The sequence below is a fragment of the Octopus bimaculoides genome, chromosome 5, assembly GCF_046866305.1.
Source record: "Octopus bimaculoides isolate indiv1 chromosome 5, ASM4686630v1, whole genome shotgun sequence".
Classification (NCBI taxonomy): Eukaryota; Metazoa; Mollusca; class Cephalopoda; order Octopoda; family Octopodidae; genus Octopus; species Octopus bimaculoides.
Genome location: NC_142932.1, coordinates 122,678,111 through 122,697,683, shown reverse-complemented (window position 1 = coordinate 122,697,683; position 19,573 = coordinate 122,678,111). Strand labels below are relative to the sequence as shown.

The 19,573-nt window shown below is 40.7% G+C and overlaps 1 protein-coding gene across 1 annotated transcript; it reads left to right on the top strand.

Annotated features, from left to right (window-relative positions):
- The first annotated feature begins 3,737 nt into the window (after positions 1 to 3,737).
- On the top strand, positions 3,738 to 19,007 carry LOC106868707 (small ribosomal subunit protein mS37). The gene is made up of 4 exons (XM_014914094.3): positions 3,738 to 4,075; positions 15,706 to 15,824; positions 16,704 to 16,837; positions 18,676 to 19,007. The coding sequence occupies exons 1-3, from the start codon at positions 3,928 to 3,930 to the stop codon at positions 16,794 to 16,796; spliced, it is 360 nt and encodes a 119-aa protein (XP_014769580.1). The 5' UTR covers positions 3,738 to 3,927; the 3' UTR covers positions 16,797 to 16,837; positions 18,676 to 19,007.
- The last annotated feature ends 566 nt before the right edge of the window (positions 19,008 to 19,573 follow it).

The following is a 19,573-nucleotide window of genomic DNA, read 5'->3' as shown; positions in this document are numbered from 1 at the left end:
TCCAGGGGCGACCAAGTTAGTAGTGGGGGTGGGTGCGCTGAAAGTGTAGCTGCTAGAATAAGAATAGCCTGGGCAAAGTTTAGAGAGCTCTTACCCCTGCTGGCGACAAAGGGACACTCACTCAGAGTAAAAGGCAGACTGTATGACGCATGCGTACGAACAACCATGCTACATGGCAGTGAAACATGGGCTGTAACTGCTGAGGACATACGTAAGCTCGCAAGGAATGAAGCCAGTATGCTCCGTTGGATGTGTAATGTCAATGTGAATACCCGTCAGAGTGTAAGTATCTTGAGAGAAAAGCTGACCATTAGAAGCATCAGTTGTGGCGTGCAAGAGAGACGATTGCGCTGGTATGGACATGTGGTGAGAATGGATGAGGATAGCTGCGTGAAAAAGTGCCACACCCTAACAGTTGAGGGAACCCGTGGAAGAGGTAGGCCCAGGAAGACCTGGGCTGAGGTGGTGAGGCAAGACCTTCGTACATTGGGCCTCACCGAGGCGATGACTACTGACCGAGACCTTTGGAAATGTGCTGTGCGTGAGAAGACCCGGCAAGCCAAGTAAGATCGTTGCCAGCGCCCCTGGACTGGTTCTTGTGCGGGTGGCACATGAGATGCACCATTTTGAGCGTGGCCGTTGCCAGTACCGCCTGACTGGCTCCTGTAGGATTTTCGAGCGAGATCGTTGCCAGTGCCCCTGGATTGGCTTGTGCGGGTGGCACATAAAAGACACCATTTCGAGCGTGGCCGTTTTCGTGCAGGTGACACGTAAAAGCACCCACTACACTCTCTAAGTGGTTGGCGTTAGGAAGGGCATCCAGCTGTAGAAACTCTGCCAAATCAGACTGGAGCCTGGTGTTGCCATCCGGTTTCACCAGTCCTCAGTCAAATCGTCCAACCCATGCTAGCATGGAAAGCGGACGTTAAACGATGATGATGATGATGATGATAATACGGAACGCTGAACTCCAGACTATCAACTTGAACAACATTTTATTCAGGTGGTAAATATATACATCTTTAGCTCTTGTTGTTACAGCTTCTATGTGTGTGAGTATAGTTGTTGGGACGTTGTTATGTAGATGTGAGCGAGCTGTCGAGTGTAAGTCCGAAAGATGGAGAGTGACAGCTATACACGTAAAGAGACTGTCTCCAGAGTTGGAATGTTGGAGACACTCTTGACACGTCCATGCTCTATTGCTGGCCAGCAAGAAAGAGAATGAATTGAGCGGGAACGCTTGCTTGTTTAATTCCACGCATGCGTGAGACTATGCATGCACACGGCGTTACTACAAGATCAAACCCAGTACGCAACTAGTACTTAATAAGTCGACTCCAAAAGAATGAAAGGCGAAATTTGAACTCGGAACGTAAGAACGGGCGAAATATCGCTAAGCATTTCGTCCGGCAAGTTAATGTTTCTGCCAGCTCACCACCTTTCAAGCACAGCACATTGCCAAAGGACAAGAAACAGTCACCAAAGAATCGAGTAACCACACGCATGGGTAGAACAATTAAAATGCCTTCCCGTGTCCAATGACAAGGAACTATGTAGGGTAGGATTCGTGACAGACGAACTGTAGACAGAAACTTCGCAGTGGACGAGCTAGGAAGTTAGCCAGCAGCAAAACAAAAGGGACTTCCGGTAGGAGAAGGAAAACAAGTGAGTGTGAAACGAATCTGAGTGAACTAAACAGAAATAACACTGACGACTTCAGCCCTGATGTACGTAAAGTAATAAACCTTTGATAAATGTATTCTCGTCTCCACTAGTTTGCGTATAGCTTAACTAAGCTATAAGGTAGTAAATAGCTTCCGTTATCTAGGTGACCAATTTAGTAGCGAAGGTGGATGCTCCAAGAGCCTAGCCGTGAGAATAAGAATTGGCTGGGCAAAGTTCAGAGAGCTCCTACCTCTGCTGGCAACAAAGGCTTCTCCCTCGGAGTGAAAGGTAGATTGTATGATACCTGTGCACGAACGACTTTGATACACGGCAGTGAAACAGGGGCTGTGACAGCCGAGGACATGCGTAGGCTTGAAAGAAATGAAGCCAGTATGCTTCACTGGATGTGCAATGTCAGTTTGAATGTACGACAGAGTGTAAGCATTTTGAGAGAAAAGTTGAGCATAAGAGGCATCAGATGTGGTGTGCAAGAGAGATGACCGTGCTTGTATGGTCATGTGATGCGTATGGACGAGGACAGCTGTGTAAAGAAGTGCCGATTTCTAACAGGGGAGGAAACCTATGGAAGGGGTTGACCCAGGAACACATAGGACGAGTTGGTGAAGCATGATCTTTGAACGTTGGGCCTTACAGAGGCAATTGCTCGTGACTGAGACCTTTGGCGATAAGCTATGCTTAAGAGACTTGTCAAGCCAGTGAAATCATAGTCGTGGCCGATGCTGGTGTCACGTAATTTGCACGTAAAAAGCTCCTTTCAAGCGCTGGGCCTCACGGAGGCAAAGTGGCTGATGCCAGTGACACGTGAAAAGTTCCTTTCGAGTTTTGGGCTTCAGGGAGGCAATGACGAATGATCGAGACCTTGGCATTATGTCGTGCTAAGAAGACCCACAAAGCTAAGTAAAATAGTAGTTGTGACAGATACTGGTGTCACGCAAATGGCACTCCTGCTGATGGCATGTAGAAGCACCCATTATACTCTCAGGGTGGTTAGCATTAGGAAGAGCATCCGGTCGTAGAAAACCATGCCAAATTAGACTACAGTCTGGTGTAGCCTTCCAGCTTGCCAGTCATAGCCAGACCGTCCAACCCATGCCAGCAGGAACAACAGACGTTAAATGATGATATATATATATATATATATATATATATATATATATATATATATATATATATATATATATATATATATATCTTTTATATGTTTCAGCCTTGAGGTTGCGGCCATGCAGATATATATATGTGTGTGTGTGTGTATTAATTTCTGTTGGTGTGTATATATTCGTTTATCCAAAGTCCAAAAATAAAAATGGAAAAAGAGGAACAAGGAAAGTAAAACAAAAAATGTAAAAACAAACAAAAAAAAAATGTGGCGCAGGAGCGGCTGTGTGGAAAGAAACTCGCTTCCCAAACACATGGTTCCGGGTTCAGTCCCACTGCATGGTGCCTTGGGCAAGAGTCTTCTACTATAGCCTCGGACCGACCAAAGCCTTGTGATTGGATTTGGTTGTCGGAAACTGAAAGAAGCCCGTCGTATATATATATATGTATGTTTGTTTGTGTGTCTGTGTTTGTCCCCCGCCATCGCTTGACAACCGATGCTGGTGTGTTTACGTCCCCATAACTTAGCGATTCGGTAATAGCATAAAAATTTACCAAAAAAACATCAGTTCAACACAAGTTCGTTTCAGTTATTTTTAAAGCATAGTTTTAAATAAATGGCAGGATTTCAGATGACATTCTTTTGAAATTCTTTGTTAAAACAATGTCTTCGAATCTGTTGCCTGACTTTGAAGAATTTCCGCGGATGACGCGAATACAGAGTTATTTCCCTTAGATTGAAAACTTTTCGAGTAGCTTCTCTTTAATTACCATAAAGTGTTTAGTGTCGTACTTTTGTGAAATCAATTGAACACATTTGATTTTCAAGAAACTTATTAAAGTGCTATAATAAATATATATAAAGCATGGTATCGACAAAATTAGAAAACTTTCAATAATTAAACTGAACTCTATAATTTGCAAACACAAATGTATCTGTGTTTATATTGTGTAACTACGGTAATCGGAAATAGGTTTGAAGGGTGAAGCTTTTAAGCATGCTGTCTCTTGGAACTGAACCATCGTCTTCTTCATAATCTTGTCTGTGGTTTAGTCTGGGTTATATCCTACTTTAGGGGGAACTTCTGAGTGGTGTCTCGACCTGGTAGAAATAGCAATCACAACAACAGAATCGATCTTCAAATGACGAGGCTTACAGAAGTATTAAATCGTGGCCGACGACCCGGTTACCATGGGAAATTCACCAATTACAAAGAAGTGTTTCCCTATAAAATGCCTTTGCCTCCGATCCTTAAAGACAGTGTATCGAATAAGAAAGACAAATCCAAAGGTAAGATCTTTATTTAGACTCTCGTATCCTAATTATGTCGAGAATCGCTTCTCTGAGTTCCTTCTTCCAGGAATAAAGCTGATCGAAGTATTGATGTCTCATATGCTTGTGTCAGTCATTGGACTGCGGTCACACTGGGGCATAGTCTGAAAGGGTTGTTTTTAGTTGAACAAATCGACCCCAAGACTTTACTGTTAGTACATCTTTTGCCGAACCAGTTGTCATGTGTTGGTGGGGGATAAACTCAGACACAAAGGGGTTGGGTTACGTCTCCGCCATGTACGCCGATAGATGCATATACACATACGACGGGCTTCTTTCAGTTTCCGTTTACCAAAGGTTAATATATAGCCGGGTGTGGATCTATATATTAACCCCAAATTTACTCACAAGGCTTTGATCGACCCGTGACTATTGTAGAAGTCATTTGCCCAATACGCCACGCATTGGGATTGTACCCGGAACAATGTTTACTCTCTAAAGATGAGGTCAATAGTTTGGAATATTATTATCATGTATGTAACTCGCCTCAATCATTAAATCATATTGGCTAATTAAACAGCCGCTAATTATTTAAACACACGTGAGCATGCCTACAAAGTCAGAAAAAGCACAGCTCCCATGACTTTTGGAAACATTTTTTCACACTCAGAGTTACTGAAGCACGGAACAAACTACCTGCATCAGTTGTTAGCTGCCAAGACATTGCATCCTTTAAAACCTCCATGCTTCCTGAAATTCGCCAACACTACACCTGATATCCCCCACCTCCATACGCATGCATACCTGTATATCATGACTCATACGCCGTTTACTTTCCTGACTTTTGTACATAATTCTATGTACTATACATACACCTGAGCACGATATACAATAATTTCATTATTATTATTATTATTATTAAGACCTGTTTGGAAAGGCAGCCTTTGACTTTTTCTGTCCAAAATGATTTTTACTACCCAATATTTACTTACTATTAATTATAGTTTTATGTGATGAGCTTGAAGAGCATATGTTCCAATAAATAAATATATGTATGTATATACAAGGTGGTATCGTAAAATTTCAGGTCATGTTTAATAAAAAATAACTTATTTATCTAAGTTTTAACATCCTCTCCCTCGTTTTGTTCACCTTGCACAGCAATGCTCCAGTCGCAGCATTGTTGGAATCCGGCCTTGAAGTTGAGCACTTTCTGTGATTTGCTCTGGATCCTGACAACGGTGTTAAAATGGCCACCTTTGAGCTACATTTTCGTCTTGGCGAACAGGTGAAAGTCCGCAGGCAAATTGGGCAGGTGCAGAAGGGATACCATGTTGTTTTTGACAAGAAACTCACAGGCAAAGAGAGCTCTGGGACAGGGTGCATTGTTGTCTTCATGGAATCCGATTCTTTGCACCCCACAGATTCAGTCACTTTCACCAAACGTCCTCCTTCAAACAATTCAAAACATCACAACAGAACTCTTCTCGATTGACAGTCTGGCCCTGGGGGTTGAATAGAACTCTTGATTGACAGTCTGGCCCTGGGGGTTGAATTCTCGATGCACAATACCACAGATGTCGAAAAAAAAAAAACTGATGAGCTTGCTCTTGATTGAGTTACAGCTCTGTCATGTCTTCTTCAGTGATGGAGATGAAAGCCTCTTCCATTGTGATGATTGCTGCTTCATCACCTTAAGCTTGCCGAAGCATGCTCAATGTCTCTGTAGCAGACCTCTCATGTTTAATGCAAAATTTCATGTTGGCTCTTTGATCCAACTTCCTGTCCATGACAGAATCGCAGACTACAGCATACAAGCGATCACAAAAACACCGATTTCACAACTTGCAAAGTAAACACATCGATGTCATTCAGCAGACTGAATCATGAGGGTCACTGCTGGCACTCTCTGCACATGCAACCATGTGCTGCCATCTGTTGGCATGCTACAGAACTATTCCAGGTACTTTTTGATACCACCTCATATGTGTATGTGTGTGTCTGTGTATTTGTTTGTCTCCACCATACTGCTTGAAAGCAGGTGTTGGTTTGCTTACATCCCTGTAGCTTAGTGTTTTGGCCAAAAGAGATCAATAGAATAAATAGCAGACAAAAAAAAAAACAAAGTAAGTGTTGGGGTTGATTTGTTCAACTAAACACTTCAAGATGGCACCCCAGCATGGCTGTAGTCATCATCATCATTTAACATCCGTTTTCCATGTTGGCATGCATTGATTCTCTTGACATATTTCTTAACTTTTGTTTTTTTACTTTTTTTTATTAATGACCACATCATAGCTCTCTTATCATCATCATCATCATCATCATCGTTTAACGTCCGCTTTCCATGCTAGCATGGGTTGGACGATTTGACTAAGGACTGGTGAAACCGGATGGCAACACCAGGCTCCAGTCTAATTTGGCAGAGTTTCTACAGCTGGATGCCCTTCCTAACGCCAACCACTCAGAGAGTGTAGTGGGTGCTTTTACGTGTCACCCGCACGAAAACGGCCACGCTCGAAATGGTGTCTTTTATGTGCCACCCGCACAAGCCAGTCCAGGGGCACTGGCAACGATCTCGCTCTAAAATCCTACGGGAGCCAGTCAGGCGGTACTGGCAACGGCCATGCTCAAAATGGTGCATCTCATGTGCCACCCACACAAGAACCAGTCCAGGGGCACTGGCAACGATCTTACTTGGCTTGCCGGGTCTTCTCACGCACAGCACATTTCCAAAGGTCTCGGTCAGTAGTCATCGCCTCGGTGAGGCCCAATGTACGAAGGTCTTGCCTCACCACCTCAGCCCAGGTCTTCCTGGGCCTACCTCTTCCACGGGTTCCCTCAACTGTTAGGGTGTGGCACTTTTTCACGCAGCTATCCTCATCCATTCTCACCACATGTCCATACCAGCGCAATCGTCTCTCTTGCAACACCACAACTGATGCTTCTAATGTTCAGCTTTTCTCTCAAGATACTTACACTCTGACGGGTATTCACATTGACATGTGGTGGAAATGATATCTTACCAAGGTCAGCTTCACCTGTCATCTTTTCTGAATCAATAAATTGTCACTCCAATTCTGGAGTTTTCATTGAATTCACTGTACTCTCCTACAAAGTATTAGTCCCAAGAAAGGCAGACTATTACTAGGTGACTGATATTAGCAGAATCCAAAAATGTTGGATCCTTCACTGTTCACAACAACTGAACTTCCTGACCTCTACTCTTAACTCCCTTATTGGTTTATGTGGACCTGGACATAATATTATAAACTGAAAGTAGAAGCCTGCCAGAATTTTAATTTCCTTAATAATCCTCTTATTGGAATGTCACTTATGTATGTAAATGCATTTTCATCATCATCATCATCATCGTTTTCCATGCTAGCATGGGTTGGACGATTTGACTGAGGACTGGTGGACCAGGAGGCGATACCAGGCTCCAATCTTATTTGGCAGAGTTTCTACAGCTGGATGCCCTTCCTAACGCCAACTACTCTGAGAGTGTAGTGGGTGTTTTACATGCTACCGGCACGAGGGCCAGTCAGGCGGAACTGGCAACGGCCAACGCTCGAAATGGTGTGTTTTACATGCCACCTGCACAGGAGCCAGCCCATCAGCACTGGTAAAGAAGCTATTTACAACATAATATTGCAAGGAGATTTTTTTTCTTTTTTTAAAGTTCATCACATGTCACCTTAAAACCCTTTTGCAAATCACCTCTGACTCACGTATGTTATAGGTCTGCCATCACTGCCTTGAAATAAGATGGGATAGTCATGAGTGGAATGCCTTTGGTTAAAAGTTTTCTCTATCAGGATTTACTTTTCAGCTTATTGACACCAACTTCTATCTATAAATGGCTGCTTATTCATAATGATTCACAGTAAGGAAAGAAATCAGAGTTGCATGTTTTTTGTCTTTCTCAGGAAATCAGAGAGAATTGTGCCATTCATTGCAGTGGCACTTATTATAATCACCTTGTAGATATTATAAACTGTTTGGTGATGGTTGTTGTTATTGTTGCTCCAGGTTTGTTGTGACCCAGGAGATATTCATGTTATGACAATTCCATAATTTGAAACAATTTTCTGATTATTGCTTTCTACAAGTTGTGAATAATTGAGGATTTGGCTGCTATTTTTAAGAGGTCAAGCAACTGCACAGAGGCTTCCCCCGTTGCTTCATAAACTGTCGGGTTGGTCAAAACGATGGGATGCTAAATGCACAACAATACTTAAGGTCAGTTCTATATTTAAGAGATGAGGAATTATGTACATTATTTACGTTATTTACATTATTTACATTTGACGGATATTTGTCCTCATCTTGTTTGTTGTTAACACAACGTTTCGGCTGATATACCCTCCAGCCTTCATCAAGTGTCTTGGGGAAATTTCAAACCCAGGTTCTCATTCCTAAGGTATGGCATAGTGGTTAAGAGCGTGGGCTACTAACCCCAAGATTCCAAGTTCGATTCCAAACAGTGACCTGAATAATAATGATAATAATAATAATAATAACATCGAAAAATACCTTAGGAATGAGAACCCAGGTTCGAAATTTCCCCCAAGACACCTCATGAAGGCTGGAGGGTAGTTCAGCCGAAACAAACAAGATGAGGAAAATTATCCGTCAAATGTAAATAATGTAAATAAATACTTAAGGACCTCCACGAACTGATTTCAAATTTGTGTTAGTCTAGAGCAGGCATGGGCAACTTTTTGCAAGAAGTGAGCCGCTTGAGACATGGTTAACCTTTAGATGGGCTGCACTACTAAAAAAATTCGAAATCATTTTTCGTTAGCTATGTCATTCAGCAAGTCCCACGGGCCACATGTGGCCACAGCAGTTTGTCTATGTGTGATGTAGAGTATACCTTCAGTTTTTTTTTTGTAATTGTGTTTCTATAAGAAATTATTATTGTTATTAGCAAAGTTTGGATTCGGTCGAGTAACGGAAAAAAGTTGCCTTATGTTTAGAGATCAAATACGCCTGAGGTATAATTTGTGTTTCAGTCTTCTGTGGTCAGCAAAAGTAACAGGGATGAGCTCAAGAGTTATTTCCCTTGGCTTAAAATTGATTTTCTTTTTCACCAAAATCGAGATTAATAATTCCGTGTGCATTTAATGCATCGTATTTAGCTGTAAAATTTTGCCCTGCATCTCCCCCTTTTTTCGTGTTATCCTTTACTGAACCCGTTTTGTTTTAAACTTATTTCAGTCATTGGACTGCGGCCATGTTGGGGCACCGCCTTCGAGTTTTTAGTTGAACGATCGACTCTAGTTCATTTCTTTTTAAAACTTAGTACTTTTTCTATCGATTCCTTTCACCTAACTACTAAGTTACGGGGACTTAGACAAACTCCGATTGTCGAGCGGTGGTGAGGGACAAACGCACATGTCTATACCATGTTTTATACTATATTCTTTATGCATAAATTTTATCAGTTAACGCTTTGCAGCCATACACTCAACATGCAGGAATTGAACACCTCTGACGAAATTCGACTTTCAAATAATTTTTAATTTTATTAATTAATTTCTGAAGGTCTTGAATTGAAAGAGATGTTTGTCAATTTTTTAATGAATAAATAATAATTTATTAATTATCTCTCTATTTTTTTAAAATCTTATATATGTATATAATATATATACTCTTTTACTTGTTTCACTCATTTGACTGTGGCCAAGCTGGAACAATGTATATAATATATATATATATGTGTATATATATATATATATATATATATATATATATATATATATATATATATATATATATATATATATATATATATATACACATATATATATATATTATATACATATATATATTATATATATATATATATATATATATATATATATATATATATATATACACATATATATATATATTATATACATATATATATTATATATATATATATATATATATATATATATATATATATATATATATATATATAATATATATATGTATATAATATATATATATATGTGTATATATATATATATATATATATATATATATATATATATATATATAATATATATATGTATATAATATATATATGTATATAATATATATATGTATATAATATATATATATATGTGTATATATATATATATATATATATATATATATAATATATATATGTATATAATATATATATATATGTGTATATATATATATATATATATATATATATATATATATATATATGATGGGTTTCTTTCAGTTTCTGTTTTCCAAACCCACTCACAAAATTTTGGTCTGCCTAGGGCTATAATGGAAGAACACTTGCCCAAGGTGTCCTGCAGTAGGACTGAACCCGGTACCCTGTGGCTGAGAAGCAAACCTATTATCACACTGCCACATCTGCACCATATGTATATATATATATAGACAATAAGGTTTTTAAGATAATTTAGACAAGTGTGACTGTGGTAAGAAATTTGCTTCCCAACCACATGGTTCCAAGTTCAGTTCCATTGCGTGGCACCTCATGTAAGCGTCTTCTGCTGTAGCCTTGAGCCAACCAAAATCTTGTGAATGGATTTGGTAGACAGAACCCATGCCAGCATCAAAAGCAGACGTGAATTGATGATATTATGTTGATGAAATTGAAAGAAGCCTGTCATGTGTGTGTGTGTGTTAGTGTTTCCGTTCCTTTGTTTAGTATTTCACCAAAAGACTAATAGAATTAGCAAATAAGAAAAAAATAGTGTTGTGGTCAATTTGTTTGACTAATATACTGTGAGACGGTGCCCCAGCATGGCCACAGTCTGATGACATAAATGAGTAAAAGATGAAAAATACATAATATACATAGACATATATTATACATGGGCTACAACAATATTTTCGAAGAAGCTGCAGTGGTGGTGGTCATGGTGATATTGATCATCATCATCATCATCATTGTTTAACGTCCATCTTCCATGCATGCATAGGTAGGACGGTTGACAGGAGCTGGCGAGGTAGAAAAACTACCCAAGGCTTCTGTGTCTGTTTTGGCAGGGATTTTACGGCTGGGTGCTCTTCCAAATGCTAACCTCTCTGCAAAGTGGACTCAGCACAGGTGAGGTTAGTATTGGCATGATTTTTACACCTGGATGCCCTTCCAGACACCAATCGTGTTACAGTGTTGACGGTAATTAATAATAAGTTGGTAACAAGCAATTCATTTTTGTAAACTGAAATTTAAAAAAGAATAATCCTGTGTTATTTAATGAATGCATTTCAATGCTAATGATTGCCATCCTTGTTATTAGTCTGAGTTCGTTAGTATGTGAGAGGAGAGAGAGACAAATGGCTGGAAAGTTGCAGATGGGTTTAGAGGTGAATGTAATGAATGGACCAAGGGTAGGATAGGGGTGGGGGTTGATGGTAAATATCAGAATGGGGAGGAAGGTGAAAGAATTGGCTCTGGAAAGGGGAGGTGGTTAGTGGCAGTACAGGAAGAGATGAGAGCAGCAGTATAATAAACCTTTAGATAGATCAGAAAACAGAGATGTGGGAGAATGGGGTGAGGTGAGAGAGAGATGGATACAGTGACAGAGATGGAAGTCAGAGGTATGTAGTGAGTTGGTAATAAAGTTTGGGGAGGTTGTTGTTAGTAGATATAAGAGGGTGATAAGAATGATAACAGATAAGAGTGGGTGCTAAGATATTGTGTAGCAGTCCTAAGAAAAAAAGGGAGAGATAACTGAAGGCACAAAAAGAGGAATCATTGGGAATATAGTGAGAATGGATGATATTGAGAATGAAGGGTGGATTTTTTAATGGCAAGTAGTTCTAGAAAGAAGGGAAGGTAACAGGTGTCACGAAGGGAGATGTAATATGTGCATATTCTGCCCTTTGCTCTAGTTCAGCTGCTGATTGGGTGCAGGATCAAGGCCCAGTGAAGGTATTAGTCTAAACATAATGCATTTTAAGACCTCACATTTGCTGAGATAGACAGGGCTTCTCAAGAAGGGCAAATCACCTGTCATCTCTTCTGTGAGGCTCAACATCTTGAGATCAGCCTTCACTACACCGTCCTATATCCTCCTCGGTTTCTTTCTTTCCCAAGTTCTCCCCATTTTTATTGATTGCCTCTTCTATATACAGGTGTCCTCAACCATACACATCACATAACCAAACCAGTGTAATCTCTCTTGCACTGCACTTGATTCCCACCTGGGGCCCAATTTTCCTCTATTATGCATTGCACTTTGTCTTACATGCACACTGATATTGCACCTGCAATAGAGCACTCTGGCTTAATTCCTTTCCAGTTTTTGCATGTCCTCTGCGTTCAGGACCCATATCTCTCTACCATGTAGCATTGTTGTTCATACACAGGTATCACACAATCAGTCTTTCACTCTGATAGAAAGAGAGTGAGACAGACCTTTTGTTACCAACAGAGTTAATAGCTTTCTAAATTATGACAGTGTGTGTGTGTGTGTGTGTGTGTTTGACAGTAAGCATCTTGAGAAAAAAGTTAGGCATAAGAGGCATCAGATGTGGTGTGCAAGAGAGCCTACTGTGCTGGTGTGGTCATGTGATGCATATGGACAAAGACAACTGTGTAAAGAACTGCCAAACTGTGGAGGGAACCTGTGGCAGAGGTAGACCCAGAAAGACATGGAATGAGGTGGTGAAGCATGATCTTCAAAGTTCAGGTCTCACAGAGGCAATGACTAGTGACCGAGACCTTTGGTGGTATGCTGTGCTTGAGAAGACCCATCAAGGCAAGAGAAATTGTAATCTTGGCTGATGTTAGTGTCACATAATTGGCACCCATGCTGGTGGCATGTAAAAAGCACCTTTTGTGCGTTGGGCCCTCACGGAGGCAAAGTGGCTGAGCTCCTTTCAAATGTTGGGCCTCACAGAGGCAATGACCAAGACCTTTGGCATTTATTGTGCTTGAGAAGAAGACCCATCAAGCCAACCATAATCATGACAGATAGCAGTGTCACACAAATGCCACCTGTGCAGGTGGCATGTAAAAGCACTCATTACACTCTCAGAGTGGTTGGTGTTAGGAAGGGCATCCAGCTGTAGAAACCATGCCAAAACAGACTGGAGTTTGGTGCAGCCTTCCAGCTTGACAGCCCTGGTCAAACCGTCCAACCCATGCCAGCATGGACGATGGACGTTAAGTGATGATGATGGTGATGATGATATGTCATGTTATTAGGAAGGGTATCCAGCCATAAAAATAGACAATGAAGCCTGGTGCGGCCTCTGACCTTGTCAGTTCCTGTCAAACCATCCAACCCATGCCAGCAGGGAAAACAGGCATTAATTGATAACGATGATGATTATGTACACACACACACACACACACACACACACACACACACACGCGCGTGGCATAATCAACTTCATTTTAATGTCCATTTTTGGATGGGATTTTGTTATTACGAATTTCCCACTGTGGGTGCCTGGTCACCAATCCTTAAGTAAGATAATATATCTCCATGTTAAGGTGGTGAGCTGGCAGAAACGTCAGTATGCCGGGGCGAAATGCTTAGCGGTATTTCGTCTGTCTTTACGTTCTGAGTTCAAATTCTGCCGAGGTCGACTTTGCCTTTCATCCTTTTGGGGTCGATAAATTAAGTACCAGTTGCATACTGAGGTCGATCTAATTGACTGCCCCCTTCTCCAAAAATTTTAGGCTTTCTGCCTAGAGTGGAACAAAATAGAAGACAAACACACACACACACATATCTGATAAGCTTCTTTCAGTTTCCTTTACCAAATTCACTCAAGGCTTTGGTTGAGCTCAGGCTATAGTGGAAGACACTTGCCCAAGGTGCCACGCAGTGGGACTGAACCTAGAACTGTTTAGCTGAGAAGCAGACTTCTTACCACAGAGCCACACCCACACCTATGTGCGCGTATGTGTGTGTGTGTATGTGTGTGTGTGTGTGTGTGTGTGTGTGTGTGTGTGAGTATTTGTAGGAAAAGGTTTGTCATTGTATTTGTCTGGATGTAGTTTATGTGGTTATGACTCTATCTATAAACGTGTGAATATGTGTGAACATTAGTTTGGGTGTGTTTAAACTCTATGTATTTTTGTGAGTGTGTTTATGTGAACACTCGTGTCTATAGCTACATATGTCCCTATAAAACTTTGTGTGTGTGTGTGTCTACGTGTGTTTGCTTGCCAGTCTCAAATCACTCTGCCTGTGTTCTGGTGAGCGTGTGAGTGCTCTTTTGCCGATGTTTTGATGGGCGTAGAAGCAAATGTGGGCAGACAGTGTGACGAGGCTAACTTTTGTCCCCCTTGTACCCCCCTCCCCCGCTGCCCTCCCTACCCCCTCCTCCACACAAATAGCCACCACCACCACCTCCTCCTACTCCACCCACATTTTACTCATCTTGTTGATTGTTGTCTGATACTTTGATGAATAATACTAATATTGGACAGAACAACTCCTTTATCACTCCCCTTCCTTCTGCATCGTCTTCACCACACACACACACATATACACACTCACACACTCTCTCTCTCTCTCTCTCTCTCTCCCTCTCTCTCTCTCTCTCTCCGTCTCTCTCATTATACATCAGACTATATTGTACTGTAACATCATATCAAAAAGCAGTCAGTCACTCATACATGTATACGTACTCACATTCAAATCGTTGTTTCAGTCATTTGACTGCGGCCATGCTGGAGCTCTGCCTTTTAGTCGATGAAATCGATCCCAGGACTTGTTCTTTGTAATCCTGATGCTTATTCTATCGTTCTCTTTTAGCAAACCGCTAGATTACAGGGATGTAGACACACCAACATCGATTGGCAAACAATGGTGGGGGTGGGGTGACAAACACAGACGCACACACACAAATATATAGGAGTGGCTGTGTGGTAAGTAGCTTGCTTACGAACCACATGGTTCCGGGTTCAGTCCCACTGCGTGGCACCTTCGGCAAGTGTCTTCTACTATAGCCTTGGGTCAACCAAAGCCTTGTGAGTGGATTTGGTAGACGGAAACTGAAAGAAGCCCGTCGTATATATGTATGTTTATATGTTTGTGTGTCTGTGTTTGTCCCCCCAACATCGCTTGACAACCGATGCTGGTGTGTTTACGCCCCCGTAACTTAGAGAACGATAGAATAAGCACTAGGCTTACAAAGAATAAGTCCTGGGGTCGATTTGCTCGACTAAAGGTGGTGCTCCAGCATGGCCACAGTCAAATGACTGAAACAAGTAAAAGAGTATATATATATATATATATATATATATATATATATATATATACACACACACACAATGGGCTTCTTTCTGTTTCTGTCTACCAAATCCACTCACAAGGCTTTGGTCAGCCCGAAGCTATAGTAGAAGACACTTGCCCAAGGTGCCACGCAGTGGGACTGAACCCAGAACCCTGTGGTTGGGAAGCAAGCTTCTTGCCACATAGCCATGCCTGCGCCTATATATATATGCAAGACAGGGTTCTTTCAGTCCCCATCTTCCAAATCCACTCGCATGGCTTTGGTTAGCCCATGGCTAAATAGAAGGCACCTTAATCCAGGTGCCACACAGTGGGACTGAGCCAGGAACCCTGTGGTTGGGAAGCAAGCTTCTTATCACACTGTCACACCCGCACCTTTACTTATAAAACATTGTTTTTTCTCTTCTCTAGCTGCACCCTGCCTTGAGGAAATTGGATTGTTGCTGACTTGCTGGAAGTCTTCAGATTTTTCCATGAAAGGATGCGAGAAGGAAGTAAAGGCGTTTAACAAATGCTATGCGGCGTCTACGGTATGTACTCTCTCCACTAATCTCTGTGGATAAAAAAACTCCATTATCCATTTTCCTTCTGGAAGATTTTCAAGAAATAACATCACTACCACCACCACCACCATCATCATCAACACCCCCCCATCATCATTATCATCACTGTCATCATTATTATCTAAACTTTCTTTCTATATTTATCCTACACACTTTACACTGTATCAACTGTGCAGAAGAACGGCAACTGATGTATGGACCTGGTACTAAAAAAGCCTCTACAGATAGATTCCATTTTCCAAATCTTCTTCAAAAAGAAAAATCTAATTAGACTTTTTAACCGTGGCCTGTGCCAGTGTCACATGACCAGCCCATTTAAGAGGACCCTTCAATCATTGGGCAATAATGGCAAAAATGGCATTGGGCAATAATGGCAATAAACTGTGCTTCTGAAGACCTGTTGAGGCAAGTGAAATTGCCGTGGCTGATGACAGTACCCCCTGATTGGCACCTGTATCAGTGGCATGTAAAATGCACCATTCGAGCATGGTCAATGCTAGTGCTGCCTGACTGGTCCCGTGCCAATGGCACATAAAAAGCAACATTCGAGTGTGGTTGTTGCCAGTGCCGCCTGACTGGCTCCTGTGGTGGTGGTGGTGGAGGAGCTGATTTCTGGAACATAAATTAGCAAGAAATTTTGATGGAAGGCTTTAGTTTGACCTTTTACTATTTAAACCAGCCATTATCTGTCCCAAATATTCTACCCATTTTCTATTCCCAAGGGTCTTCTGGCTCTTGGTTGCAAGAAACCACTAACTTACAGCTTTTTTCACTACTGTCGTTGTTGTTGCTGGTGTTGTTACAAATACTTCGAAGTCACTTCCAAATCCTTTATGTTTCTTACAGAATCAACCTCCTCAAACTGGAAACAAACTTTCCGCAGCAGAAGTGAACAAATTACTCAAGAAGTTTCCTCAGCCTCCACACTCATACAAGTAGATGATTCAGTGAAAGGTTTTTAACAAGTGAACAGCATGTGTGTAAGTATGATCTTTGCTCTTTCAGCTCCTGTTTTGCTCAACCCCTGTTGTTACATTAGAGGCAGGTTCAATTCTAGATCACAACAGCTGCAATGTTAAAGTGTTTATTTTGTAGGCACAAGCATGGTTGTGTTGCTATGATGTTTAGCTTGCAAATCATGTGGTTCCCGGCTCAATCCTAGCACACTCTATAAAATAGTTGGTGTTAGGGCACATCCCTCCATAGAAACTATTGCAAAAAGGGAACATGTGAACAAGACATGCCATCTGCCCCTAACCTGTTTAGGAGGCCAGTAACTCTGTATAAGGACTAACTCAGGATGTGATGGCCTGTCTCACCTTTGCCAGCAGAGAAAAGTTAATGTAAAATTGTAGGTGAGGCGGGGGAGTTAAGTTTAAATTAGAAACATTTAAAAAATTCTACTTTTTTTACCATCATGCTTTGTTGAAAAATCCTGCATGATTTGATCATTTTGAAAACATTGGTTCTCGTCCAATCACCGAAGTTAAGCAGCGTCGAGCCTAGTTAGTCCTTAGATGGGTGAGCGCTTGGGAAACCTAGGTGCTGTAAACGTCTTTCCATCCTTGTGCAGGTGGCACGTAAAAAACACCATTTGAGCATGGCCATTGCCAGTACCGCTGGACTGTCCCTCGTGCCGGTGGCATGTAAAAAGGTTTCTATGGCTTGATGCTCTTCCTAACCCCAACCACTTTACAGAGTGTATTGGGTGCTTTTTATGTAGAGCTGGCATGTGACTTCTAAATCCATACTGTGTTATCTATTCCTCTTTCTCTTTACAGCATCTAAGGGCAGCGTGATGCAGTCTGAAAATGTATCTATTAATTAAAATGTCTCCCATCAATATTAAATATCTTGCATTTATATCAGATCAGTCCTTAAGGCAATTTGTCCTGGCAGAATTGTTAGCACATTGGACAGTATTTTGTTTGTCTTTACGTTCTGAGTTCAAATGGTCAACTTTGTCTTTTGTCCTTTCAGGGTCAATGAAATAAGTACCAGTTACACACTAGGGTCAATGTAATTAACTTGTCCCCTTCCTCAAAACTACTGGCCTTATGCCAAATTTTGACGCCAATATATTAGATTAGCCATTAAGGCGATGGAGAACTGTTGGCTTGTTAGAGAAAAGGCTTCACAGCTTTTTGTCTGTGTCTTTATGTTCTGAGTTCAAATATCATCATGGTTGACTTTGCTTTTCATCCTTTTGGGGTTGAAATAAGTGCCAGAGCGCTGGGGGTGATATAATCAACTAACCCCTTCCCTCAAAATTTCAAGCCTCATGCTTATGATAAAAAGTATTAGCCTGGATTCTCATGTAATTATTAAAATTATTGTTATAAAAACCTAGTAGTAGTAGTAGTAGTAGTAGTAGTAAATTATAGTAGAACATTACTAATATCATATTGACCCTTTTGATACCAACCCAGCTGAAACCGTCTCTAGTTCTGAGTACAAATGTTCTTGTTTTCATAAGTTCTGAATAAAAATCTTCCATCAAACCTTAGTCACAATTTATCTTCCTAACACTAGCTTAATGATAACTAAGTTATTTTACTAAATTCTTTGTTATATTTGAAATTAATTGAAAGAAACACAGAGCATCTCAACAGAAATACAGTAATGAAAGGGTTAAAACCTAAACTCATTTTCCTTGAGATTTCTCAGAGAAAAACAGTCAGTGGTGGGGGGCAGTACTTGTCATGGTCTTTTTTCTTTCTTATTTACTTCTCTCACACTTTTTGTTTCTCTTTCTTTCTTTATCTGTTTTCCTATTTTCATTTCCTTTAATGTGATTGACAATTTTAATTTTTTGCAGGAAGGGTCCAGTGTTCAATTCACATCAGATGTCTACACAATGCTTCATGTGTTCCTCATGCCAATGTCAGCAAATTGAAGAATATTCCAGTTGCAGTAGTATTAAGGTGTCTAGCTGGCAAAATCATTGGAGTATTGGCAAAAATGCCTTGTAGCATTCATTCTGACCCTTTACGGTCAATGGTATCAACTAGCCCCTTCCCTCAAAATTTCTGGCCTTGTGCCAAAATTTGAAATAATTATTATTATTAATAACATTATGCTGTGATGATCTGTTTGAAAGTGAGAAATGACCTGAAAGAAATTTGGAATAAAAGATTGTAAATAAAGCAACTTGTGTCTTTTTGTTTAATTTAATTTTTTTTTTTAATGAAAAAGCCATAGAAACCCAGTGTGATGGTGTGGTTAGTCTATCTTTAGTTTCTAACTCTTTTTTCACTTCACATATATATTCAGAGGTGCATATACACACATGCATTTTTGTATATGTATCTACATCGATAAAACTGTGAATGTGTGTCTGTACGTGTGTCACACTCAAATGATTGAAACAAATAGCAGAGTAAAAGAGTACCGCCTGACTGGCCTTTGTGCCGGTGGCACGTAAAAAGCACCCACTACACTCTCTGAGTGGTCGGCGTTAGGAAGGGCATCCAACTGTAGAAACTCTGCCAAATCAGATTGGAGCCTGGTGTAGCCATCTGGTTTCACCAGTCCTCAGTCAAATCGTCCAACCCATGCTAGCATGGAAAGCGGACGTTAAACGACGACGACGATGATGATGATGATGATGAGATATATATATATATATATATATATATATATATATATATCATCATCATCATCATCATCATCGCTTAACGTCCGCTTTCCATGCTAGCATGGGTTGGACGATTTGA

Excerpts from the sequence above, each read along its gene's own strand:
- LOC106868707 (XM_014914094.3), top strand. The coding sequence starts at position 3,928 with ATGACGAGGCTTACAGAAGTATTAAATCGTGGCCGACGACCCGGTTAC. Across the intron at positions 4,076-15,705 it reads TAAGAAAGACAAATCCAAAG|CTGCACCCTGCCTTGAGGAA; the intron begins GTAAGATCTTTA and ends TCTCTTCTCTAG. Across the intron at positions 15,825-16,703 it reads AATGCTATGCGGCGTCTACG|AATCAACCTCCTCAAACTGG; the intron begins GTATGTACTCTC and ends TGTTTCTTACAG.